Source organism: Rhodotorula paludigena (assembly GCF_050403205.1).
Source record: "Rhodotorula paludigena JCM10292 DNA, Rt_paludigena_JCM10292v1_ctg5, whole genome shotgun sequence".
Classification (NCBI taxonomy): domain Eukaryota; kingdom Fungi; phylum Basidiomycota; class Microbotryomycetes; order Sporidiobolales; family Sporidiobolaceae; genus Rhodotorula; species Rhodotorula paludigena.
In genome coordinates, this window is record NW_027481453.1 from 656,136 (window position 1) to 678,558 (window position 22,423).

Here is a 22,423-nt window from a genome sequence, read left to right on the forward strand (position 1 = left end):
CCCACGCTAGCTCGCCTCTGCGCCCTCGCCGTCCTCCGGGTGGTACCTCCACAGCCCATACGTCCTCGGCCTCGTCTGCCACAGCCGGATGGTCCCGTCCTCACTCCCGCTCGCGTACAGCTCGCCGTCGGGCGAGTACTGCACGGCGTGCACGGGCCCGTGGTGCCCCTTGCCGACTTCGAGCTCGGCCGCGCCCAGCGAGGAAGAGTGCACGCGCACCCACTCGTCGGTCAGCGAGCCGGTGACGAAGGTTGAGCGCGTGGTCGGGTGCAGAGAGACGGAAGAGGGGGTGTAGGGCAGGGTGTGCGTCATGAGGGGGAGGCGGCTGCAACGAGCGGAATGTCAGCCCGCAGCGGATGGGTCAACGCCCACGAGCAGAACTCACGAGTCGAGCGAGAGGAAGACGGCGTCTTTGCCCGTCGTGATGGCAAGGAACTCGCCGTCGTGCGATTTCTCCATGCTCGAGATGGGCTGGTCCGAGAAGGTCGTCTCGTGCGTCTGCTCGAGCGTCCGCAGGTCCCACCAGCTGTGTGCGAAGAGCCGCCGTGGAAGTCAGCAATGAGCGAAGGTGGGCCGCTGACGCCAACACAGGAGTCGTTCAACGCACCGGATCGTCCTGTCCTCGCCCATACTGACACACGCCTGCCGCTCCTCGTCCCAAAGCACCTTCTTGATCGTCCCCTCATGCGCCGTCTTTTCGCGGTCGCCGCCGCGGCGAAACTCGTCGACGCCCTCGGTCGCACTCGCGTCCGAGCCGTCGCGCGGCGCGCGCGAAAGGTCCCACAGTCGGAGGCGCTTCTCGTGCCCGCCGGTCAGGAGGCGGAGCTGTGACGGGAGGGCGGAGGGGTCCGACGAGGGAGACGAGAGGGAAGGGGACGCAGAGGGCGAGGGCGAGGTGAAGCCGTGGATGGACGAGGTCGACGAGAGGTCGGCAGTGCGGACGATGTGCGAGTGCGGAAGCGTCACGAGGCAGTTGCCCGAGTGCGTGTCCCACACTTTGCTGCGCGTAGACGAAGGACTCGAGTTAGCCACCGCCCCGTATCGTCCCTGAAGGCGAGACAGCAATTGCAGCAAGCGACGCACGCAGTAAAGTCGGCGCTCCCGGTCGCGGCCAAGCTTCCATCGCGGCTGAGCCGCGCACTCCACACGGCGCCCTTGTGTCCGTTGTCACCGGTGAACGTGCCGAGCCAGTCGCCGCACCTGTTGCACCACACAAGAGGGGTCAGGTTCAAGCGAGGAGAGCTGATGCATAGTCGGTCGCGGGGCGCACCAGTCGCGCAGCTGCGGCTTTCCGTCCTTGCACGCCGAGACGAGGAGGTAGTTCGGGTCGTTTGGTGCGGCAGCGGTTGGCGGGAGGAGCGGCGAGAAGTGGATGGACGGGATCGGGCGCGTGTGTCTGCGTCGCGGCGTCGCGGGTGAGTCAAATCCGTGCGCGGAGAGCACAGGACTATACGCACCCTGCACAGACCAACGGCGTGCTCTGCAAGCCGAGTATGAGCAAGGTTGGGAGTTCGTGCACCGCCCCGATCAGCTCGCGACACGAGAAGACGACAGCCTGTGGGGAGGCAGTCGCACCTTGACCGGAGTACCAGCAGCTCCTGACGCCATCTGAGCTGCACGACAAGCGATCCGCGCGAGGTGCGAGACGAGCTGCGAATGGGCGTGGAACAACGGACGAAGCGTCGCACAGGCCGCGTCTGGCTGTCGTTTCAGGGGAGTGTAAGCGGGCGCTACAAGCAAGTGCAATCAGTACAGCAGCTTCCCTCGCCGGGTGCAGCGCGCGCAGGCAAGCAGAGCTGCTAGATGCAACGGGAAGTGCCTTTGCTTCCGCGTAAACACGCACCCCGTACTCTGTGTTCTCCTGCCTCGCCAGATGCGCAGGTGAGCGTGCAGATGGTACAATGCAGGGTAGAATAGTAGACAGGAACAGCGGGGCCCTCTCCCCCGCCCCGGCTCAGCAGCAGACAACACACGAAACCCTCCTCCCCCTCCCCGTCCTCGTACGCGTCTCGTCCGCCCTCACGCCTCGGACTTGCGCTTCTCCTTCTTCTCCTTCTTTGCCTTTTTGCGCGCCGCGCGCTCCTCCTCGGTCTCGCCGTCGCGATCCCGCTTCTTCTTGTCCTTCTTCTCGCCGTCGACGACGGCCTCCTCGATCGCGTGCACCTCGCTCGACCCGGGCGCGACGGGGACCGCAACGGGCGCAACCGCCGCGCTCTCGGCGGGCTGCGTCGGGATCTGCTGCGCGGCGGGCGGCGCGAGGCCGTCGCCCTGGACAGAGTAGTCGACGTACTCGGCCTTCCACGACGCGGGCGTCGCGTCGTTTGTCCGCCCGTGCTTGTCGAGCTTGCCGTCCTTGACCCTGTCACGCGAAGTGCGGTGGGACGAGGGAGCAAGGGAGGAGTGGGACGGAGGGAGAGGCGGCAGGTCAGTATGGGTCCTTCACAGCCCACGACAACCTCCAGTCCGTCTCTCCTCCACGCCGCAAGAGCGTCCGAGAGAAGCCACCAAAGACGCACATCTTCTTCTTGTTCTGGGCAGTCGGGCCGAGCCCCCACTTGCGCGGGTACGTGTCGCGGTCCATGATGCAGCGCTTTACGCGCGCGACGACGCCGTGGTCGCACGTCGAGAGTTCGACCGTCGTCATCTGCGCGTACGCGATCGCGATCGCCTCGCCCTTGGTCGTCATGAGCACGACCTCCTCGTTGAGCTCGATGTCGGCCTCTGCGGGGAGGGAGGACCGTGTCAGCACGGCCTGTGAATGCCCTTCGCGACGCTGTACGGGCGCGGACGACGCACCGTAGCGGAGGAGACCGGGGATCATGAGCTTTGCGCCGTAGCAGATGGCGTTGACGGCCGAGTCCTTGACGACGATGCGCTTGTAGCCCGTGAGGAGCGACTCGAGGGGGCGGATGACGCGGCGCAGGTAGGCCTCTGCGAGTGCGGAAGGAGCGTGAGTACGCGCTCGACGGCAGGTCGAAGAGCAGGGGAGCGAGGACGCACCGTCGCGCGTGTTGTCGTACATCCACTGGGCGTCGAGGACGTCGTGCATGGTGACGATGTCGTCGTTCTCGCTCATGGCGCCCGAGCGGACACGGCGGAGCTCCTGCATGTGGCCGCCGACGCCGAGGAGGAGGCCGAGGTGAACGCAGAGGGTACGGATGTAGGTGCCGGCCTCGCACGAGACCCAGAAGACGCCGAGGTGGCGGTCGTTGTCAAACTCGACGAGCTTGCAGTCGTAGATGGTGCGGATGCGCAGCTGGCGCTTGACGGCACTGATGAGCGGCGGGCGCTGGAAGAGGGCGCCCGTGAGCGTCTCGATCGCGCGCGCGAGCTGCTTCTCGGACTGGAGGCTGCCGTGCAGGCGGAGCACGCAGACATACTCCTTGCCTGTGCGAAACCGTGGGAGGTGAGCACGAGCGCGACAAGTGGGGCCGCACGACGAGAGGGAAGGGACGGACCTGCGCCCTGCTGCGACTTGACAAGGCGGGTGGCGCGGTCGATGCAGACGGTCAAGCAGCCGGTGACCTTGGGGTCGAGGGTGCCCGAGTGGCCAGTCTTCTCGCAGCGGAGGATGCGGCGGATCCAGGCGACGACCTCGTGGGACGAAGGGTTCGAGGGCTTGTCGAGGTTGATGACGCCGAGCTTGATGTAGCTTTTGAGGTCACGTTTGAGCGGGGAAGAGCCGGCGGGGATAGGGGTGAAGTGAGAGCCTGCGGATGATCGAGGGTGAGCCGGGGGAGGGAGCTGGAGGGGGAGGAGGAAGCGACGCACTGCGGACGAGGAGCTTGTCGTAGTTCTTGAGGAGGAGGGGCCAGTCCTTGGTGTTGAGAGTGGGGGCACTCGACTCTGGCTTGATGGCGAAGCTGCGACGCGGGGGGGAGAGGTGAGGTCGAGCACGGTCAGGTCGCGGGGAGCGAGAGCGGGAGCGAGGCGGGAGAGAGACGCACTCGCCGGCGGTCTGGGCGTCGGACATGGCTTGCGAGATGAGGCTGGGAGGCTGGCGGTGCTGCGGTGTGTGAGGGGACGAGATGCTCTTCCCTCGGGGTGAGCGAGGGCAGGGGGGGGGAGTGGGCTCAGGAGGGTGGGAGGGGGGAGGTGGCCTGATGAACCCGGGGGGAAGCTATCCAAGGGAAGGGAGAGGGGAGGGCGGAGAGAGCTCTGTACGAGCTTCTGCAGAGTGTAGACGGCAGCTGGACACTCGCGAGCTCGCGGTCGGTGGCCTCGCCCGTGAGCGCGCCGTCGCCGGTTTGCCCCCGTCTCGTCTCGCCGACTTCTTGACCGCCCTCGTCCTCTGCCCCGTCCAGCCTCGTACTCAGTACAGACTAGCAGGTGAGCACCCCCTACCGTCCCCCGCGGCACCCTCCCACCAAACCGCCATTCTCTCGCGAGGCAAACTCTGAACAACTCGCTCTCCCGCACACAGCAATGGCCCCCTCTGTCGTCGCAGTCAGTTACACGTCCCGCTCGCTTTGCTGATGGTCCCCCAAACACCCTTCTCTGCACCCTGCCGCACCCGCGCGCGTCGAGCGACGACGGCGACGCGACCGCGCTGAGCTCGCTCTCTTCGCGCTCCGCCCCGCCGCTCGTCGCGTGCGCGTGCGCCACGGTGGCAGAGGGGGACGCAGCTCTGCCCCCTTGGGCGAGCTCAGCGTCCCCGGGGGGACGTCTCAGTAGGCGTGCACCCGTCCCGCGAAACTGACCCTCGTCCACCAGGCCAAGAAGAAGGGCGTCCAGAAGACCCAGCCCCACAAGTTCTACATCGACTACTCGGGCCCGGCCAACGACAAGATCGTGCGTGTGCTCGCTCTGCGCTAGGCGACGCGCTGGGCTGACTTCGACTCGCGCCCCGCACGCAGTTCGACGCTGCCGCGTACGAGAAGTTCCTCGTCGACCACATCAAGGTCGAGGGCAAGACTGGCCAGCTTGGCGACAACGTCAAGCTCCAGCGCGAGGGCTCGGGCAAGCTCTCGGTCACCTCCACCATCCCCTTTTCGAAGCGCTACCTTAAGTACTTGACCAAGAAGTTCCTCAAGCGCAACCAGAGTAATTCGCGCATTCCCACACCTCTCAACCGCCTCCTTCGGCTTCTACAGTCGTCTTGTGCATCGTCTGACTGACCTGGTTGCCTCGGAAAGTGAGGGAGTGGCTCCGCGTTGTTGCGTCGTCGAAGGTAGGACTCCCATCTCTCTTTCGCGCCTTCCAGACGCTGACTCTCTTCTTCCTCCTCCTCTACAGGACACGTACCAGCTCAAGTTCGTGCGTCACGCTCCCCGGCGGCTGCAATCGAAACTCGAACTGACCCGTCGTCGCTCCTGTGCAGTACAACCTCTCGTTCGACGGCGACGCCGCCGAGGAGTAAACTTGGGGTGCCTTGGTCAATACATACGCACTTCGACACCATGCCGAGCTATCGAGAGCAAGAGAGAGAGAGAGGTGCAATCGCGGAAAGACGAGGAGAGGCGTTCGGTCTCGACGAGTCCCTATATGGCCGAAGCCTTCTCGCGTTGCCCCATCTAGGCGCACTACAACTCGTCGACCCACTCCCACACGCCCCTGACGCCCTCCGAGCCCCGCTTCGCGCTCCCGACCGCCCACCGGACCTCGACCCCTCCGCACGCCCGCACGAGCTTGTCCCAGCTCGCGGCGCCCTCGAACGCAAACACGTCGTCGGCCGCGACGCTCAGCAGCTCCGACTCGTCCGACGGCAAACCCGCCGCATGCGCCGCGGCGTCCAGCGCGGCGCCCGATGAGGAGGGAGAGGAGCCGAGCCCGACGGAAGCGAGGAGCGAGCCGACGAGGCCGCGCCCCCCTCCGCCGCTCCCGCCCGAGGAGAGCGGGATCGCGTCGAGCCCTTCGAGCTTGGCGCCCGCGCTGAGCGGGCTCGAGCCGGTGCGGAGGGTGGACGACGAGGCGGAGGCAGAGGCGGAGGAAGAGCCCGACGAGGCGAGGCGGCGGCGCTCGAGCTCGCGCAGGAGGGTCGTGCGCGCGCGGTCGAGGGCGAGTTGGGACGAGGCGCTCGAGGAGGAAGAGGGGGCGAGGTCGGACTTGGTGAGGAGGATGAGGAGGGGCGGGAGAGTCGACTGGCGGGAGGAGAGGAGCGAGAGGAAGGACAGGACAATATGCAGGTGTCTGTGCGAGCGCGATGGTGAGTAAACTCTCGGCATCTACTGGGAAGCAGAGCGCGAGCGCGGCATTTGCACGTTCGAGCAAGGCCAGCGGACGAGGTAGACTCACTCTCCCGCGTCCCGGACGTTCTTGCCCGTCAAGCCCGTCTGTCCGTCGATGGCAAAGACGATGCCGTCCGCCACTGGGAGGTATTGTGCCAGGGAGCGAGTGCGCAGCCGCGGGTGGCCGGGGAGGTCGACGAGATGCAGCGCGGTCGACAGCGGCACGGCGGGGGCCTGCGTGTACGTAACCGGCAGCGCATGAGTACGTGCAGAGCCAGGTATGCATAGCTCAGTTTCTGCAAGCGAACGCACCTCGTCCGCCTCTGCCTTCTCGCCCTTCTCGCCCTCGGGCAGGTCCGCCGCGCCCCATTTTGCCTTGACGAGGGCCTCGTTCTCCTTCATCGACGTGTGGGTTTGCGGGGCATGGCCGTAGACGAGCTGCAGAGCGAGTGCGGTCTTGGTGAGCCGGCGCTCAGGTATGTCACGAGCGGAGCTTCGCCAACGCACCGTCGAGAACAGCGCCGTCTTGCCGCTCGCCAGCGGGCCCGTGAGGAGCACTGTCCTTGCGCCCTTGTGCCGCGCCTTGACCGCAACGGCGTGCCTGCCGCGAGGCTTGACGGCGGCGACAACGAGAAAGACGAGGAGGACACAGAGCGAGAGACAGACGCGCAGCGAGGTCTGCGACGTGGGCTGCACGAGCGAGAGGAGCTCGAGACTCGGCGGGGACGGCATCCTGGCCTCGTTCTGCGCGAGTGCACGACTCGGACGAGCGAGAGCGACTTGATCACTTCGACGAGACGTGCGGGTCGTCCTCCGGCTTCCCACGCTCGTGCACAGGCTGAGGCTGCTGCACTCACGGAAGCTTGGTGTGACAGTCCTCGTGCAGGCTGTCCATTGTAATTGGGCTTCCAGCTCGACCGGCGGGGTGATGCTCGTCGCTCACGTCTCAAGTCTGCCGACTGCGCTACATACTGCTGGACAATCGTGAATGGGCCGAGAATGACCGCCAGGCTATCTGCGCTACGCTGGCTGCCACAGAGCAATTCCGCGGGTGCAGCAGTTCTCGATGCGCCGTCCGCTGGTCTCATCAACGCACGGAACGCCTGCCCGCAGGCGGCGAGTACTGTTCGATGGGCCAGCAAACCACTGACGCTCTCAGAGGCGTGTACAGAGCTGGCCCGTCGCGCGGCCGTTGTGATGGCCTGCCGAGGCTCTGCCAGCTTGCCTCGCTCAACCCGGGCAGCTGGGATTGCTCGACGTGGGGTGCACCTCGCCGTGCTCGAGCTCGTTTCCTGCTGTTCCTAAGGATGCGCTCTGCCGCAAGGTTGTGCGTGACGGGCTGCGCGGATGAATGCGACTATGCTCCGATGCGCAGTCATCGGGAGACGGCTGGGAGACGGCGCAACCAGACTGCTCCATCCGGCTCGCCCATTCACGAGGCGTCGCCGTGCATGACTGCCACAATCTAGCTCCTACGCAGACGTTTCTGACAGGCCAGCGGACCCGGGCCTGCTCAACGACAAATAACCTTCTAAAGTCGAGGACTCGCTCCTTTGCCTGGTTTGTCCCTGCAAGTCTGTAGTCAACGACGAAAGCTTCTGCGGTTCAAGCAGGGCAGACTGCTGGAAAAGTAGAGTGTGCGGTCAAGTGGGGGTCGTTTGTCCCCCGCAATCACTCCCTCCCCCGCACCTCGACCTTCATCAGCTTGACTCTCGTCGTCTCTCGTACTCGGCTGGACTGGCTCGCTAGTCGCTGTGAGGCAGTTGACAACATCAGTTCTGCGACCCATACGCACGCCTTTGCTGCCTCGACCGCCCGCGCTCGTCCCAAGGCCACGCCGAACCTGTGCTCTTCCGTCATCGGGACTAACACGATTGCGCTCGCATCGCCGCATCGCCTGGCTTTGCTGTTCGCGCCAGACCACACCTTGAAACCATGCCGGACGCTGCCCTCTTCGAGCAGCGCCAGGTCGACCCGCTCCTCTCGGAGGACGCCTTCTCGGCGCCTCCGCTCCTCGCATCGCGCGGCCCGCTTCACCCAGGCGCCATCTTTGCCGGCGTGCAGCGCAGCGGGCGAAATTCGTACGAGGTCAAGATCACCGTCGACACGTACGTTGTCTCCCTGCCCATACCTTCGTCACACGCGAGTTGACGCCCGAGTTCGCCGGTGTTCACACACGCCATCCGTCTCTCGCACACAGCGTCGACGTCCGCGAAGGTCGCATTAACGGCACCCTCGAAATCAAAGGCCTCACGCCCGAGCTCGATTCGCTCGTAACGTGGTTCGAGGGCGACATCGTCGGCGAGGTGGGCGGTCCCGGCTTTCGCACGGGCAAGTACGGCGCGACCGAGGTCGACGACCTGAAGCACTGGCGCCGCTTCCCGGCCTTCACGCGCAACCGCCTCGAGCACCAGCTCGTCAAGCCCGACCTCAACCTGCGCAATGCCCGCAACCGCCCGTACCTCTTCATGCGTCTCAAGGAGCGCTTTGTCGTGAACCACCGCGTCGAGGCGATCCACGGGGCGTCCTACGCGGGTTTCTACTACGCATGTATGTTTTGACCCTGACTCTCCGATTCATGGCAGTCCCTGACTCGGTTTCTCCGCAGGCCTCGACTGCGAGCCGGGACCTGGCGCTCTCGAAGCGACGTCGCACCGTGGCATTTCGCCCGCCCCTCGCCCATCGCCACCTCTCGGCCTCCGCCGCAACGCCAGCTCGCTGCTGACGCAGACGCGCCCGCCGCCCACTCGCGCTCCTTCCGCCTCTCCTCCCCGTCCTACCGTCAACCTTCCGTCTCCCGCCGCAGAACCGCCTGCTGTGACTGCGCGTCCACCGGCGCCTAGACGGTCGAGCAGTGGCGCATCGTACGCGGCGGCCTTGCGAGGAGAGGCAGCATCTCCTTCAACCGATGTCACCATGTCCCCTCCTTCGCCACCACTCGCGTCTTCCTCTTCTCCGACGTCCACCTCGCCCTTCACGCCTCCGACTCCGCACACGCCCTCACCGTCTACCTCGATGATTGACCTACCGACGCCCAAAGCAGAACTCGACCGCCCGCTCGCCGCTCTCGAACCGTCCGAGCCCCTCCCACCTCTCTGGCAGGCGATCGCGACGCACCCTCTCTCTCCGTCGCTCCACGGCGCAGCAACGACATCACTCGACAGCGAGTGGCCCGCGCCCGCACCCGCGGCGTCGTCTAGCTCGCCGCCGCGCCGCCCGCAGGCCGCCATGCGTCGCATGTCGTCCGACGCGGCAACCGTACTGGCCAAGACCAAGAGCTCGCGCGGGCGCGGCGCGGCGCACGCGCGCCGCAAGAGCGTCGCCGAGGAGGTCGGAGGCGAAGACGAGTCGGACGACCGCGGCTTGAGGAGCTGGACCGAGGCGACCATCTCAGGGGTGCGTCCGGGCTGCTCTCCTCGATCTACTTTCTGGCCTTCGAGCGGTCATCCCTGACGTTGCCGTACCTTCACAGTTCTACTTCCACCACAGCGCATCGCCCTACCAGGAGCTTTCGCTCCGCTACGTGCCCGCGCACCGCGGCGGCAGCGCCAATTTCAGCTTCCGCTAAATGGCTTCACCATGCTCAGCTCCTCCTACATTCACGAGTTCCATCATGACTTCCCCACTCCAGTTGACCTCACACGACCACTTCGCCTTTCCCCCTTGTTGTCCAGCTCTCTCACCAAATGCCCTGTTGCGCGCTTCCTTATTCCGAGTCTCTCATCATCTGTCGTAGCACAACAAAGCTGTAGCCAAGCGTGTAACTCGCTCGAACATGCGAAAGTCGCCGGTGAGCCGCCCCACCTTTCGGCGTGCGATCGCCGTCATCGCTCTTCCCGCAAGTTGACTTGCTTCGCCTGCTTTCGAGGAAAGGCAAGACCATGCCCGCAGCACGCAAGGTCGTCTGCGCGACCTACAATGGCAAGCTAGCGCGCGGGCGCACCGCCGCCCTCGCTCGCGGCGAACCGACGGACGACCTGACAGCCTGGCTTACGCTTGACACCGGCGGACGCAAGGGAGGGGAAGGAGATGCAGCACCCGACTTTGTGGCAGTCGGCTTCCAGGAGATGATCCCGCTCGTGCGTCCTGCTCTCTGCGCCTCGTTGGCTATGCTCACGACTGGGTGAGCCACAGCATCTCGCCCTCGCCGGCTTCACCAAGACGGCGATCGACCTGCACGACGACGAGCTGCGCAACGCGATCGACACGCGCTACGCCTCGTCGGAAAAGGCCGGCGAGGGGTACCGCCTCGTCGCGCGCAACGCCATCGGCGGGATCGTCCTCCTCGTCTATGCGCGCGCGCCGGCGGTCTCGCAGCGCGTCGTCAGCGTGCAGAGTGCGACGATTGGGTGCGGCGTGCTCGGCGTCATGGGGAACAAGGGCGCGGTTGGGATCCGCGTTGTGCTCGCGGAAGACGAGGGCGAGAGCGTCTGGACGTTCGTCAGCGCGCACCTGGCCGCGCATCAGAATCAGGTCGAGGCGCGTAATAGCGACTGGAAGGAGATCGTCAGCAGGCTAGTCTTTGCTGGCGCCGATGGGCGAGAGTCGCAATTATTTGAGACGGGCCACCTCTTCTTCTTCGGCGTTCGTCAGGCTTTCGCTGCTTCCGGCGACGCGGGGAGACAGACTGACGTCGCACTTCAACAGGACCTCAACTATCGCATCTCGCTCACTTCGCCGAAGAAGCTCGCGCCGCACCTCCTCGCGCACAGCATCTCGTCCCTCTCCCCCTCCGACCCGTCCTCCTGTACCTCCCTCCTCGCGCAAGACCAGCTGCAGCAGGAACAGTCCGCCGGCCGGACGCTGCACCATCTGCGCGAAGGCCCGATAACATTTCAGCCCACATACAAGTTCTTGCCCGGCTCGCGGGACAAGTACAAGGACTTTCGCAAGCGTCCGCCAGGGTGGTGTGACCGTGTCTTGTTCGCCTCGAGCGCCGGTGACAAGGCCGAGGTGCTCGACTACCATTCGGTCATGGACTTTACGCGCAGCGATCACAAGCCAGTGCGTCCCTCTCCAAACCCCTTCTCCTTCGCGCCAGACTGACCCCTTCGCACCGCGCCAGGTTGCAGCAACCATCTCGATCCCCTCGTCGTCCCTCACCCGCCCGCTCCCGCGCGCCGCGCCGTTCCCGCTCGAACGCTCGTACCGCCTCAAGCACACCGTCGGCCGCGCGCTCGACCGCCTCGTCGGCGTCGTGTGGTGCCTCGTCATGCTCGCCGGGTTCAACCGCGACGCGAGGTGCGTTTGCGCTCGCCCTTTTGTCATCTTTGATCCGCGATATGCGAGAGACTGACTCGAAGCGTGTGACGATGGTACCGCACAGAATCGGGATTGCCAACCTCGCGATTGCCGCGGCGACCGCGTACTACCGCCGCGTGCTTTTCGGGTGATCCACCCTGCCTCTCGCTTGCTCTCACCATGTGTGTTTGTCCAGACTCGTCGTGTTGTGGTATTTATGCCGAGTCATTGTAACTCTCGCTCGTCCCGCCTGCGCATCGAAAACGGAAGGCAGGGTTGGCAAAAGAGCTTGGTTGCAAGGCTATCGGGCGGGCATGAGGCTGTTCTTACAATGGAGGGTGTTGAGACGCGTGCAGGAGACAGCGAGGCGAGTTCGCACGACGGCGGGCGGAAGGAGGGGTTGCGAGAGGAAGGGATAACGTCGGGCATGGTATGCTGGGTGGTTGCGGAAGAGGACGATGTACAAAGGAGATGAGACATGCGAAGATGCGCGATTCTACGCCTTGGCGTACTGCGGTACAGAGCCGAGTCAGAAAGTCGCCGGGGGACAAGTTAGTCGCAAGGGGAGCACACCTTCGCAACCCACTCTTGAGCCTGCAAGCTCGAAAAGTTCGTCAGTCACGTGATCCGTTTGCAAAGGACAAGGAGGGAAAACGCACAGTCTTGTTGAAGGTTGCGCGGTCCTGGTTGTAGACCTCGGCGATGGACGCGACGAGAGCGTCGTCGGCTGTGCACGCAAATCGTCAGCACATGCGTCGGCCATCTGCGAATATTGGCGCACGGTTAGGCTCCTGCAGAAGCTGGACGAGTGCGCGGAGAACTGAGGGCATCGAGCGTAAGCAGGTGCGCGCGGAAGGGAGGGAGGACAATTGTCCACGCACTGTGGTCGATCTTGGTTGAGGGCTTCCAGGCCTCGGACTATTGAGGATTGCGCGATACATGAGTGCTTGGCGTCTGGGACTGCGGGCGAGACGGACGCACCTTGAGCAGCCCGATGCAAATGGCACCGTCGTCGGTCACATTCGGGTGGTAGATGCGGGTGGTCTGCGAGCTCGCACGCAAGATCAGATCAAGCTACTCAGCGATGCGGAGTGGGCGGCGTGGGCGCACAAACTTGACCTGCGTTACAAGAGCGGGAGAGGTCAGCGTAGATTCCCATGAACATGTCACTGACAGGCGCTTGAGCTCACCGTGGGCGACCTGTGCAGAGTACGGTGGTTAGCTTCGCTGCGTTCGCGGGTGAAAGGAGTCTCGAGGACGCACTTGAAGGGGTACTCGGAGGGGAAGGTCAAGTCGATCCCGAACTTGCCGCCTGCGAAGGATTTCTGAATCAGCGCCGGGCTCGTGTACGGCTCGTGCAGGGCAGTACGGACCCTGGTACGCCGAGTCGGGCGGGCCGGTGATGGTGCCAGTCTGCGGACAGGAGTCGTCGAGGTGAGCCAAGGCCCGGGAGCGCGAGAGCGAGTCAAAAGGAGCGGACCCAGTGGAGGAAGTTGTTCTCGTCAGGAGCAGCAACCACGTGCGGCGGGTAATCGGCCTGGAGCTCTGCGTACTCCTTGGTGATGCGGCGAGTTGCGGCAGACATGACGCTGTGCGGGCGAGAGGGCAACGCGTCGGGAGCAAGCGCCAGTCCGAACAGGGTCAGCGGTAAGCCCTTGCTGAGCGTCTGCTTGTGCTCGCTAGACTCACGGCGGTGCGAGGAGGTGCGAGCGAAGGGGCGACCCAGCGATCGTCTCTCGGCGAAGGTTGGCCACGGACGGCTACCTCACACTCGACTTGAAGGCGCGAGCGAGTGCTCGAGGGCTTCCTTTGACTCTGCTTGACCAGCTCTGCCATTCTCGCGCGACTCCGCGCGCACACGCTGTCTCTTCGTCCTCCTCGCCGACGACCGCCTCGTTCGAAGACATGAGCTGTCTTGCGCCAGGCAAGCCCCGTGCGACTCTCGACAGCTCGCCGCTCGAGATAAAGGCCCGCATCGTCGAGCTGTGCGACGCGCAGGACGAGCGCTTCGAGGCCATGATGGACGAGGCTGAGCGGCGTGCACGAGACGTCGATTCCGATTCCGGGGACCTCGATGTTCTGGTCGCTCACTGCAGGACGACCAATCTCTCTAGCATCAGTGCGCTCTTTAGGGTGTCGAAGGCCTGGTCTGATCTCGCTGCGCCGTACCGCTTCAAGGTATGTTTGAGTCCCACCGTCGGTTGCTTGCAGGGGCTGCCTGTTCCAATTTTTTCAGATGCTCGAGCTGAGTCGAACGCACAACCTCACCTTCCGCTGCCTTGTCGCCTACTCCCGCGCGCGCCACTTCCGCCAACTCGTCCTCGACAAACCCGCCGGTCCTGCGGGAGACCTGGGTTTTCTCGCTTCCATCCTCGCGCTGCCGCTTGAGAAAGTGCAGCACATCGTCTTCAAGCAGAATGTCATGCCCGTGCTCCAGCTTACGAGTCTGTTCAACGGCCACGCCCGACTTCACCACCCGCACGGATTCTGCGCGATGAACCTTCGAAGTCTACTCCGGGTCGCGACCGTCCTGGACTTCAGCGTCGCATCAGTCGCCACAATCACCGAGTTCCTTGAGCACGCTCCTGTCCTGCGCGAGCTGACTGTGAACCTCGCCGAGCTTGGCGACGCACGGTTTCATCTCGCGCACATCCTGGCTTCCGCTCCTTCGATCACAAAGCTGCGCCTTGTGACGCCAGCGGGCTTCACCTTTGACATGACCACGCCGCCAGCACCTCCCCAGGCTTGGCCGTCCTTGCGCGCGCTCGAATTGGAGGGCCCAATGAGCGGCGATGGCATCGCATCGTTCGCGCACAACTTCGCAGCGAGCCTCACCACCCTACTCATTCGTACCCTCAAAAACGACCTCGACGGCGTCGTCCCGCTTTTCAGGTCTGAGAAGCTTCCAATGCTCGCACATCTGACATTGCGAACGACCACGGGTTGCGCCTACGACGTCGCGTGTCGCCTGCTGTCGACGCTGGAGCCGAAGCATGCACCGGCGCTGACCAAGCTCGCTGTCGAGTTCGAGGACCACGTCGAAGCCCTTGCCGCCGACAGTGACGACGAGCGCTTGCTCGAGCAAATCGAGACGTTCGCCAAGGCTTCGCGCACGCTACGCGAGGTGACGCTTTTCGACACGATCAGCGTAGTCACGCCCGTGCAGCAGGCGTACTTCGCTCGACGGGCCGCTCGGCTCAATCTGCGCGTCTGTCTCGACCCACACGACTCACAGCCAGACTGGACCGTGCTACGCGCCCGCGAGTACCAGCAGAATCGCGACCAACATGAGGATATGGACCAGTCTGAGCGCGACGCCGTCACAGCCGGCGTCGACCGCACGACGCAGTTCCTGAACGAGTGGGTCGGTCGCGCGAAATTCCTGGGGGACGACGTCGAGCTGGCGAGGATCGCCGAGTCCCTGCGCGCGGTCGAGCTCGAGCGCGCGGCGATGCTGACGTAGCTTGTCGGGCATCGAGGTGCGTCCTCTCAAGAACGGCTCCCAGTCGGTCTGGAGCGCGCTGACTCTGACGAAGGGGTCGACTTCCTTTCCAGCTCGCGCCTACTTGCCCGCTGTTGTACATATCTGTACTCTGTTACACTCGGGCCGTGCATGCAATACCTGCCTGAGGAAATCGAGCCTGCTTTGCTTTCTCGTCCGCGTAGCGCTTCCGCGTGCTTGCTTGATTTCGCTTCCTTCCATCACGCGAGTTCGCAGGCTTAGCCGACCACGCAATTTACGCATCAGAGAGAGCATCGCGAGTACCGGAAGGGGATAGCTCACGAAAGCACGCACGAGCGTCCAGCCTTTCCGTCCCCACGTCGTCGTCCCGTCCTCCGGGCTTCCGACGCTTCGCCGTTTTCCTCGTCACCTCACTGACGCCTCAGAAGTCCTTTCCGATCGGCTGCTACGTCCCGCGCATCGCTTGCGCCGCTTTGCACTGAATTTCGGCGACTCGCAACTACTCGTCCTCATCTCGCTTCCACTTCAATTCGTCCGGCCGGGAACCGCCCTCGCGCCGTGCTACCCGCCCCGTCGGTACGCTGGCGGATCCCAGCTCAAGAGCCAGAGGCCTGGACTGATTGCCTTGCACAGACTCGCCCCCCTCGCCCCGCTTCTGCCCGATCTTGCTCCTCTCCCTTTTCTCGATGAGCCCTTCCAACGAGATGCAGCCGCGCGCAACGCTCGACGGCTTGCCACTCGAGATCAAGACTCGTATCGTCGAGATGTGCGCCGAACAAGACGAGCGCCTGAGGGTCATGATTGCCGAAGCTGAGCGGAGGGTGGAGAACAACGACGATCCGGACTACGAAGCGCTCGTCGAGACATTCGCGCGCCGTCACCAGTCTTCGCTCGGAGCGCTCTTCTGCACCTCGACAACCTGGTCGGCGCTGGCTGCGCCTCGCCTCTTCACGGTGCGCACTTGGGGTCAGTTCCGACCCGGTGTAGCGTTGTGTTGATCCTCGCTGAGCAGGTACTCAAACTGAGCAAAACGCACACACCTGCCTTTCGCTTTCGCATTGCGCCGTTGCGGTCCCGTCATTTTCGTCAACTCGTCCTCGACGAGCCTGCCGAGGACGACGAGGACAACTCCTTCGTGAAGAGAAATGTGATGGGCGACGTTTTCAACCTTCCTCTGTCGAATGTCGACAGCGTTGTCGTAACGTCGCACGCGGCGCCTGCCCTCTTCCTCGTGCACTCCTACATGCCATGGTACGACCTCAATTCGCCCAAGGCCTTCCTCGCCATCAAGTTGAACGCGCTGCTTGGACAAGTCACCACACTCGACTTGCGGCTCACGGATGTGCGCCACCCCAACATTTCTCGCGTCATCGTCACGCGCGCCAAACAGCTGAGGGAGCTGTACGTCAACGTCGATGCGCTCGCCACTGATGTTGGACCCGAACTGTGGGACATCCTGGCCTCGGCTCCGTCCCTGGTCAAACTCCGCCTTACGACCTCAAGGGCGTTCGAATTCAGCAATATTCCTCCGCCCACAATCGCCCCTCGCTGGCCGCCGCTGCGCTCGCTCAGCTTCGAAGGCGAAATCCTCAACGAGTCCGTCGGCATGTTCGTCGCGTACTTTGCTTCGTCTCTTCAAGAACTCAACATTCACAACACCCTGACCGACTTTTGAGAACGCCTCTTCGCTCTTTGACCAAGAGGTCCTTCCCGCTCTCCAGCACCTTTCCCTGTCAACCCAGACAGCCAACGCGTGCGACATCGCCCGCGACATGCTATCAGGCATGACGGTCAGGAATGTTCCCCAACTTGCCTCGATGTCCCTCGTTATCGAAGATCGCTTCGGGTTATTCGACTCCCGACAGTTGGCAAGCGGTGACACGCTTTTCACCTTGCTCAAGTCGCTCGCGGCATCGTCCAACCTCCGCCGCGTCAGCTTACATGACCGCTCAACCGACATTTCGGCCTCAGAGCAGGTTGTGCTCGAGGAGTGGGCGGCCCCGATCGGCGTGCAACTCTCTCTCGGACTCGGCGGATGCTGGCCATGTTGGGACGTCGTGGAGCCGATCTACATGCGGACGTTCGCTGTGCGACGAGACAGCGTGCCGCAGCCCGAGCGCGCCTCCCTCACGCACGCGGTCCAACGCGTCGGTCGCTTTGTCGCCGACTGGATTGCCCGCGCGACCGAGACGGGCGACATGGTCGAGCTGGCGCGGGTCGCCGAGGTCCTGGGCGCCGCAGAGCTCGAGCGCGCGGCCATGCAGGCGTGAAGTCGCCCTCAGCGGCGTGAGTCTCTTGACGCCCCTGTCCCGTCGAAGCGGTTTTGACTGACTGCTCAACTGCGCAGGACACTCTCCTTCCCTTCGCGCCGTTTGATACTCATTCTGCAATTCTGTTGGCGGATAGTACATGCACGCGTATCCTCGGTCTCACAGTTGTGCAGCATTGCCGTCTGTTGTGAGGATCCATAGAGTCGGTCCTCCTCACTCTGGTCGCAGCGGCGCAACGTCCGTCTGATCCGAACGAAACGGAAGCAGGAAAGCAGGAGCAAGTCGACTCGGGCGCACCGATAGCGCCCGCGCTAGCTCGCCCTCGCAAGGGGACCTTCCAGAAGGGAGCCACGGGACCGAAGTGGCTCTCGTTGCGTTTCTCCCGCTCTCGCCCCTTGACCGCCTCGAACGCGTTTCTAGCTACTCAGACACAGTCATGGTACGCCACGGTACCCTGCGCCGACCTCCCCAAGCCTGCCACCTCCGCCAAAGCGCCTCTCTCGCACAGTCACGCTGATCTTTCCCCTCCCGCTCGCCGATCGCGTGCCAGTCCACCGCCGTCCCGACCGCCGCTGCGCCCGATGTGGGCGGAGGCACCGCTGCTACGACGAGTACGCCCGTCGCGACCTCGCAAGGCGGCGCCGCGGGCGGAGGAGGCGGCGATGCGTGAGCTAATCACGGGAGTCGAGGTGGGGAGGCGGGTCCGAGCCAGATCCAGCGCGCTGACGGCTTGCTGAGGCGCGGCGCAGGCTCGACAAGGGCATTTCCTCGATTCTCAAGAAGTCTGGTCACGCCCAGAGCAACTCGACTGTCGAGAAGAGTGCGTTTTCGTTCGTTCCGCTCCCCTCGCTGGCTGCAACCCTCTGCTTCGGGGCGAAAATCTCCACTGACTGACTCTCTGGGCTCGCTACAGTCTCGGACGGCGCCAGGTCGCTTTTCAAGAAGCTCACCGGTGCGATTTCTCCCTCTTCGCCTCTTCCGCGTGCCTTGTCTCTCTCAGGCTAGAGCATGGTCTCACGGCTGCTTCGATTCCCGCAGGCAAGGACGCCCCGATCAAGGACCAGGAGATGCGTTAGCTTGCCCTGCCTGCGCCCCTGGACCTTCCAGCTGGTGTTCTGTTTGGGTCTGCCTGCCTGATTCCGCGTGTCGTCGATCTGTGCCACTCCCGCTTTGCCTCTCTGCCTGCGCTTCCTTCGTAATGACCTACTCACCCTCAAGCACATTACGTGAGGGAGAAGCGGTAATAAGCGCAAATATGCATAAGATCGCATCTACGGGAGCGCGTCGTCTATCTCGCTCACTCGCCGTCCGGCAGCATCTCTGTCCAGAAGCTGACCTTGCCGCTCGACGCGCCGCCAAAGTACTTGCCCGGGACGGACGGGTGCGCGGCCGTGACGGCGGGGACGGCCGTCAGCGCGCCCTCGCCGTCAAACGTCTTTGCCGCGGTCGACGACTTCGAAGTCGAGGGCGCGTCGGGCGAATACAGGCGGATGTACTTTTGCATGTCGCCGACGTAGACGTGCGGCGGGAGCGAGGGCGAGGCGTTCCAGTGCGCGCGGAGGACGGTCGTGTAGCGCCCGACTGCGACGGCGACGGGTGAGCTTCAGCCCGGTGTCAACTAGCCGTGCAGGGGGAGGCCGCACCCTGGCAGTTGTGCACGATCGAGTTCTGCGGCGCATAGTCCTTCTTCGTGTTTGGCGAGATGGGCGTCTTGGACGAGGGCTCGACGTCCCAGACTGTAGAACGAAGTCACTCGTAAGCCAAAAGCCATGCTCCATCCCGCCGCAAGCCCATAATTGCGGGCCAGCACGGCGAGAACGTCGCAACGCTGCGACTCACTCCGCACGCGGTCGTCGTAGCTCGTCGACGCGAGCCGCGTCCCCGTCGGGTCAAAGTAGGCGCTCGAGCACGCGTACTTCGACTCGTACTGCGCGAGCTGCGCCGCCTCGATCACGTCGCTGTAGTCCGTGTCGGGGTCCAGGCCACGAATCTTGTTCAGGTCCCAGAGGCTGAGGGGGTGTGCGTCGTGTCAGTGCGCGTCCTTGGGATACCACTCGTGTAACGTCGCTCGGACGAGTGCGCTCGATGGAGACGATACGAGGACCGCACGCTCACTTCATGGTGCGCTTGAGGTGCGCCGTCGCAATCAGGTTCGGGTTGGCCGGGTTGATCGAGATGCAGCCGACTGTGCAAAGGTTCGCCATGCCGGGGAGTCAGCGCACGTCCCCCAAGCAGAAACGCAGACGTCAGGCGAGGCAAAGCGCACCCTTGTACCGGTCGATGTTCCACCGCTTTGCCTTGTCCTTGGCCATGCGGAGGTCGCGCCAGATCAAGCCGCCGTCATGGTCGACCGCTGCATTCCCGCGCAACACCGTCAGCACGCACGCCCCAAGCACACGAGCGAAAGAAGAAGAAAAGAACCGCACCCCAGAGCTCGTTGCCGGACGGGTCAAAGTCGAACGAGTGGAGCATCGGGTCGTCCGTGTCAAACTGGCGCGCGTCGAGCACCTCTTCCGAGATGCCCGACCCGTCAAAGTGCTGCACGCGCAGCGTGTGGTCGTAGCACGACGAGTAGACCTGGCGGCGCGCGACCACTCGGGTCAGCACGCTTTCTTTAAGGGACCGTCGCGAGTGCGAGTGAGCTCGACTTACCGACTTTCGCTCGCCCGGGCGAAACTTGATCGCCGACACGCAGTTGCGCCCGTGCGCCTTCCAGTGCCACCACTTGCCCCACTGCCGTGCGTCGGGGCTCTCGGCGTCCTCCTCGTCGTCCTCGTCGCCGTCTTCGCCGACGTCGGCGGGCTTGCCGTCGCGCACGCTGCCGGTGCCCTGCCGGTAGGATGGGTCGAGCTTGCCCGCGTCGGTGCAGTCCCACAGTGCCATGTGGCCGTGCTTGTCGCCGACGAAGACCTGCGCATGCACGGATCCGCGTGAGTTGGAGCAAAGGAGTGGACGGACGAGGTGCAACGAACGAGGTCGCGCTGCGGGTCTGGGTGCACCGCCATCGAGTAGATGCGCTCGGGAATGACCTTGACGATGCTGTGCGGCGCGAGGCCTGGGTGTCAGTCGCTGTCTTCGACTCCTGCGCGTGGAAGCATGGCGACAGCACACAACCAGAAAGAGACGCACGCCCTGAGGTCCCACGGCGCCGCAAGCTTCTTCAACTTGTCGCCCTCGGCCTTGGGCCTCTTGCCCAGCTCCCATTTGGGCACGCTGTCCTCGGCTTTCACGTCGTACAGCGCGAGGCCGGCAAACTCGTCGAGCAGGGTCGCGGTGCTGCCCGCGCCCTGCGTCCCGCCCTCGAACGCCTCGACGGCGCGGTCGGCGTGGCGCAGGCGGTCCTCTTCTGCAGCGAGCGCGCGCGCTTCGGCTTCGGCGGCCTGTCGACGAGGAGAAGGGCGAAAGCATCAGCACTGCTCGATGCGCACCGCGACACACGGGCAGCCCTCTGCGGTGCAGCAAGCGTCGGCGCGCACCTCTTCGAGCTTGCGCTTCTCGTCCGGGTCGCTCGTCTTTGCCTGGCGCGACGGCATCGAGCGGGTCGACCTCCTCGTGACGGGTGCGTCGCCCAAGTCTGCATCGGCGGCCTTGCGCTTGGTGCCCGCCGCGGCGGACGCGCGCTTCTTGGTGGCCGGGGCGCGCTTGGATTTCGCGGCCGAGGCGGTCGAGGCGGTGGCTTGCTTGAGTTCGTCGACGGCATCGGTGAGGCCGCTCTCCTTGAGGAGCTCTGCGGGGGTTTCGGGAGTCAGTGGGTGTTCGGGAGCGGGTGAGTGGTAAGCTGTGGGCGGACCCTGCTGGGTTGCGGCGTTGTTGTCGAGGAACGAGTTGCTGCAGGAGGCGAGTACGTCAGGAAAGTCGAGGTGGCGATCGACGGGAGAGCGGAAACGAGGCGGACAAGTCGAAGGAGGGGAGGTCGGCCATGGCAGCGGCGTGCGTGCTGCTGCTGCTGCTGGGCCCTTGCCTGTGTCGTCGCAAACGAGCGCAGAGGGAAAGGCGAGGGCCGAGGCGTCGCGGCGCGTCGCGGAGCGTCGAGGGAGCGGCGCAGTGTCGCCTCGCCCTCTTTGCCAGAGCAGCGCACACACGCACTCCGCCAGAGATGCCCGCAGACGACCAAGCATGTGCGTCCACCCCTCCGCCCGCCTCCCTCTTCTCCCCGCCTCGTCCCGCTCGTGTTGACCCCGGCTGCCCTCTCCCTCACCCGACAGACCAGGACCTCGTCGACCGCATCCACTACTCGGACCGCTACTCGGACGACTACTTCGAGTACCGGTGCGTCCCCCTCACCTTCTCCCCCCTCCTCCCGATCCTCCGAGTCGCGCGACAACTGGGCCGAGCTGACTTGCATCCCGCTCCCGAGCAGGCACGTCCTCCTCCCGAGACAGATGCTCAAGCTCAGTGAGTCCGATCCCGTGACCGCCTGAAGTGTGCCCGCGGCGACCCGAGACTGCGGCCTCGTGTTGCTCTTCCCGGTCGCCAGGCTGCCGGCCAACTCGTCTCTCCGCCTTTCAGACCGAGACCCCCGCTTTCCCGCCAACGAGTCCGTAACTGATCACTATGACTTTATTGTCCTCACCCCGCAGTCCCGAAGGGCGTGAGCTCTTTCCCTTGCGGCACAGCCGCACAACCTAGTCGCTCACGCTTGTGCACCCTGCAGTACTTTGAGCCCGACAGCAACGTCCTGCGATTGCTCACCGAGGACGAGTGGCGAGGAATCGGCATCGTGCGTTGAATTGGCCAGGTCTCGGTCGGCTTCACCTCGAGATGAAGCTGACCGTCGGCATACGGCGTCATCTTCCACAGACACAGTCGTTGGGATGGGAGCACTACGAAGTGCACGCACCGGAACCGCACGTGGTAAGTCTGGTTACCAGTGTCGGCCGCCTGCAGCCCGACCACTCACGCTTTTGCTCCGCAGCTCCTCTTCCGGCGAGAGAAGGACTACCAGGCAAAGAACGCCCAGCCGCGGTACTAGCTGTCCTGCCCGCTTCGCCTACGCCTTTCGACCATCTCGCATCCGCATCATGTCCCTTTCCTCCGATACGACACTTCGCCTTTCTCCCATCAGCCGCACCCGCATTCTCTCCTCCTCCTCCTTTCCCTCGCCCATTCCTTCACCGCCAGCGTCTCCTCACCTCCCCAAGGTATTCCGGTTTCATATCCCCCCGCGTTCTGCGACCTCACCCGCCGTTTCTCGTGGGGGGGGGGGGGGGGGGGGGGGGGGGGGGGGGGGGGGGGGGGGGGGGGGGGGGGGGGGGGGCGGGGGGGGGGGGGGGGGGGCGGGG

At 64.5% G+C, this 22,423-nt stretch overlaps 13 protein-coding genes across 13 annotated transcripts; 8 read left to right on the forward strand and 5 right to left on the reverse strand.

Annotated features, from left to right (window-relative positions):
- Positions 1-6: 6 nt before the first annotated feature.
- On the reverse strand, positions 7-1,608 carry JCM10292_007633 (WD40 repeat domain-containing protein; the record flags this gene model as incomplete). The annotated part of the gene is made up of 7 exons (XM_076646722.1): positions 7-325; positions 386-526; positions 608-1,000; positions 1,084-1,200; positions 1,271-1,396; positions 1,458-1,480; positions 1,576-1,608. 7 exons carry the CDS (start codon positions 1,606-1,608, stop codon positions 7-9), a joined length of 1,152 nt encoding a protein of 383 aa, XP_076507964.1.
- A 411-nt stretch (positions 1,609-2,019) lies between these two features.
- CBF5 (pseudouridine synthase CBF5) lies at positions 2,020-3,973 on the reverse strand (the record flags this gene model as incomplete). The annotated part of the gene is made up of 7 exons (XM_076646723.1): positions 2,020-2,359; positions 2,517-2,721; positions 2,797-2,931; positions 3,001-3,387; positions 3,459-3,710; positions 3,772-3,863; positions 3,948-3,973. 7 exons carry the CDS (start codon positions 3,971-3,973, stop codon positions 2,020-2,022), a joined length of 1,437 nt encoding a protein of 478 aa, XP_076507965.1.
- Positions 3,974-4,425: 452 nt separating this feature from the next.
- RPL22A (60S ribosomal protein eL22 RPL22A) lies at positions 4,426-5,359 on the forward strand (the record flags this gene model as incomplete). Its single annotated transcript, XM_076646724.1, has 6 exons — positions 4,426-4,446; positions 4,714-4,791; positions 4,857-5,043; positions 5,136-5,170; positions 5,236-5,256; positions 5,321-5,359. 6 exons carry the CDS (start codon positions 4,426-4,428, stop codon positions 5,357-5,359), a joined length of 381 nt encoding a protein of 126 aa, XP_076507966.1.
- Positions 5,360-5,522: 163 nt separating this feature from the next.
- On the reverse strand, positions 5,523-6,899 carry JCM10292_007636 (uncharacterized protein; the record flags this gene model as incomplete). The annotated part of the gene is made up of 4 exons (XM_076646725.1): positions 5,523-6,129; positions 6,235-6,401; positions 6,480-6,605; positions 6,675-6,899. The coding sequence occupies 4 exons, from the start codon at positions 6,897-6,899 to the stop codon at positions 5,523-5,525; spliced, it is 1,125 nt and encodes a 374-aa protein (XP_076507967.1).
- A 1,203-nt stretch (positions 6,900-8,102) lies between these two features.
- Positions 8,103-9,735, forward strand: JCM10292_007637 (uncharacterized protein; the record flags this gene model as incomplete). The annotated part of the gene is made up of 4 exons (XM_076646726.1): positions 8,103-8,275; positions 8,368-8,717; positions 8,776-9,563; positions 9,640-9,735. 4 exons carry the CDS (start codon positions 8,103-8,105, stop codon positions 9,733-9,735), a joined length of 1,407 nt encoding a protein of 468 aa, XP_076507968.1.
- A 313-nt stretch (positions 9,736-10,048) lies between these two features.
- On the forward strand, positions 10,049-11,560 carry INP54 (phosphoinositide 5-phosphatase INP54; the record flags this gene model as incomplete). Its single annotated transcript, XM_076646727.1, has 5 exons — positions 10,049-10,246; positions 10,302-10,751; positions 10,815-11,171; positions 11,233-11,408; positions 11,494-11,560. 5 exons carry the CDS (start codon positions 10,049-10,051, stop codon positions 11,558-11,560), a joined length of 1,248 nt encoding a protein of 415 aa, XP_076507969.1.
- Positions 11,561-11,904: 344 nt separating this feature from the next.
- Positions 11,905-12,993, reverse strand: JCM10292_007639 (ubiquitin-conjugating enzyme E2; the record flags this gene model as incomplete). The annotated part of the gene is made up of 11 exons (XM_076646728.1): positions 11,905-11,919; positions 11,982-12,002; positions 12,068-12,135; positions 12,190-12,228; positions 12,290-12,326; positions 12,390-12,452; positions 12,519-12,527; positions 12,599-12,608; positions 12,672-12,720; positions 12,782-12,821; positions 12,889-12,993. 11 exons carry the CDS (start codon positions 12,991-12,993, stop codon positions 11,905-11,907), a joined length of 456 nt encoding a protein of 151 aa, XP_076507970.1.
- A 320-nt stretch (positions 12,994-13,313) lies between these two features.
- On the forward strand, positions 13,314-14,871 carry JCM10292_007640 (uncharacterized protein; the record flags this gene model as incomplete). The annotated part of the gene is made up of 2 exons (XM_076646729.1): positions 13,314-13,586; positions 13,645-14,871. The coding sequence occupies 2 exons, from the start codon at positions 13,314-13,316 to the stop codon at positions 14,869-14,871; spliced, it is 1,500 nt and encodes a 499-aa protein (XP_076507971.1).
- A 686-nt stretch (positions 14,872-15,557) lies between these two features.
- JCM10292_007641 (uncharacterized protein) lies at positions 15,558-16,546 on the forward strand (the record flags this gene model as incomplete). The annotated part of the gene is made up of 2 exons (XM_076646730.1): positions 15,558-15,824; positions 15,884-16,546. 2 exons carry the CDS (start codon positions 15,558-15,560, stop codon positions 16,544-16,546), a joined length of 930 nt encoding a protein of 309 aa, XP_076507972.1.
- Positions 16,547-16,655: 109 nt separating this feature from the next.
- On the forward strand, positions 16,656-17,141 carry JCM10292_007642 (uncharacterized protein; the record flags this gene model as incomplete). The annotated part of the gene is made up of 1 exon (XM_076646731.1): positions 16,656-17,141. The coding sequence occupies one exon, from the start codon at positions 16,656-16,658 to the stop codon at positions 17,139-17,141; it is 486 nt and encodes a 161-aa protein (XP_076507973.1).
- A 436-nt stretch (positions 17,142-17,577) lies between these two features.
- On the forward strand, positions 17,578-18,217 carry JCM10292_007643 (uncharacterized protein; the record flags this gene model as incomplete). Its single annotated transcript, XM_076646732.1, has 5 exons — positions 17,578-17,580; positions 17,692-17,807; positions 17,891-17,961; positions 18,055-18,093; positions 18,180-18,217. The coding sequence occupies 5 exons, from the start codon at positions 17,578-17,580 to the stop codon at positions 18,215-18,217; spliced, it is 267 nt and encodes an 88-aa protein (XP_076507974.1).
- Positions 18,218-18,438: 221 nt separating this feature from the next.
- CMR1 (Cmr1p) lies at positions 18,439-21,062 on the reverse strand (the record flags this gene model as incomplete). Its single annotated transcript, XM_076646733.1, has 12 exons — positions 18,439-18,722; positions 18,785-18,877; positions 18,981-19,150; positions 19,257-19,326; positions 19,408-19,494; positions 19,568-19,718; positions 19,794-20,051; positions 20,114-20,180; positions 20,271-20,521; positions 20,618-20,868; positions 20,932-20,969; positions 21,037-21,062. 12 exons carry the CDS (start codon positions 21,060-21,062, stop codon positions 18,439-18,441), a joined length of 1,746 nt encoding a protein of 581 aa, XP_076507975.1.
- A 175-nt stretch (positions 21,063-21,237) lies between these two features.
- On the forward strand, positions 21,238-22,113 carry JCM10292_007645 (cyclin-dependent kinases regulatory subunit; the record flags this gene model as incomplete). The annotated part of the gene is made up of 7 exons (XM_076646734.1): positions 21,238-21,259; positions 21,347-21,410; positions 21,502-21,536; positions 21,722-21,732; positions 21,796-21,861; positions 21,942-21,995; positions 22,057-22,113. The coding sequence occupies 7 exons, from the start codon at positions 21,238-21,240 to the stop codon at positions 22,111-22,113; spliced, it is 309 nt and encodes a 102-aa protein (XP_076507976.1).
- Positions 22,114-22,423: the final 310 nt, after the last annotated feature.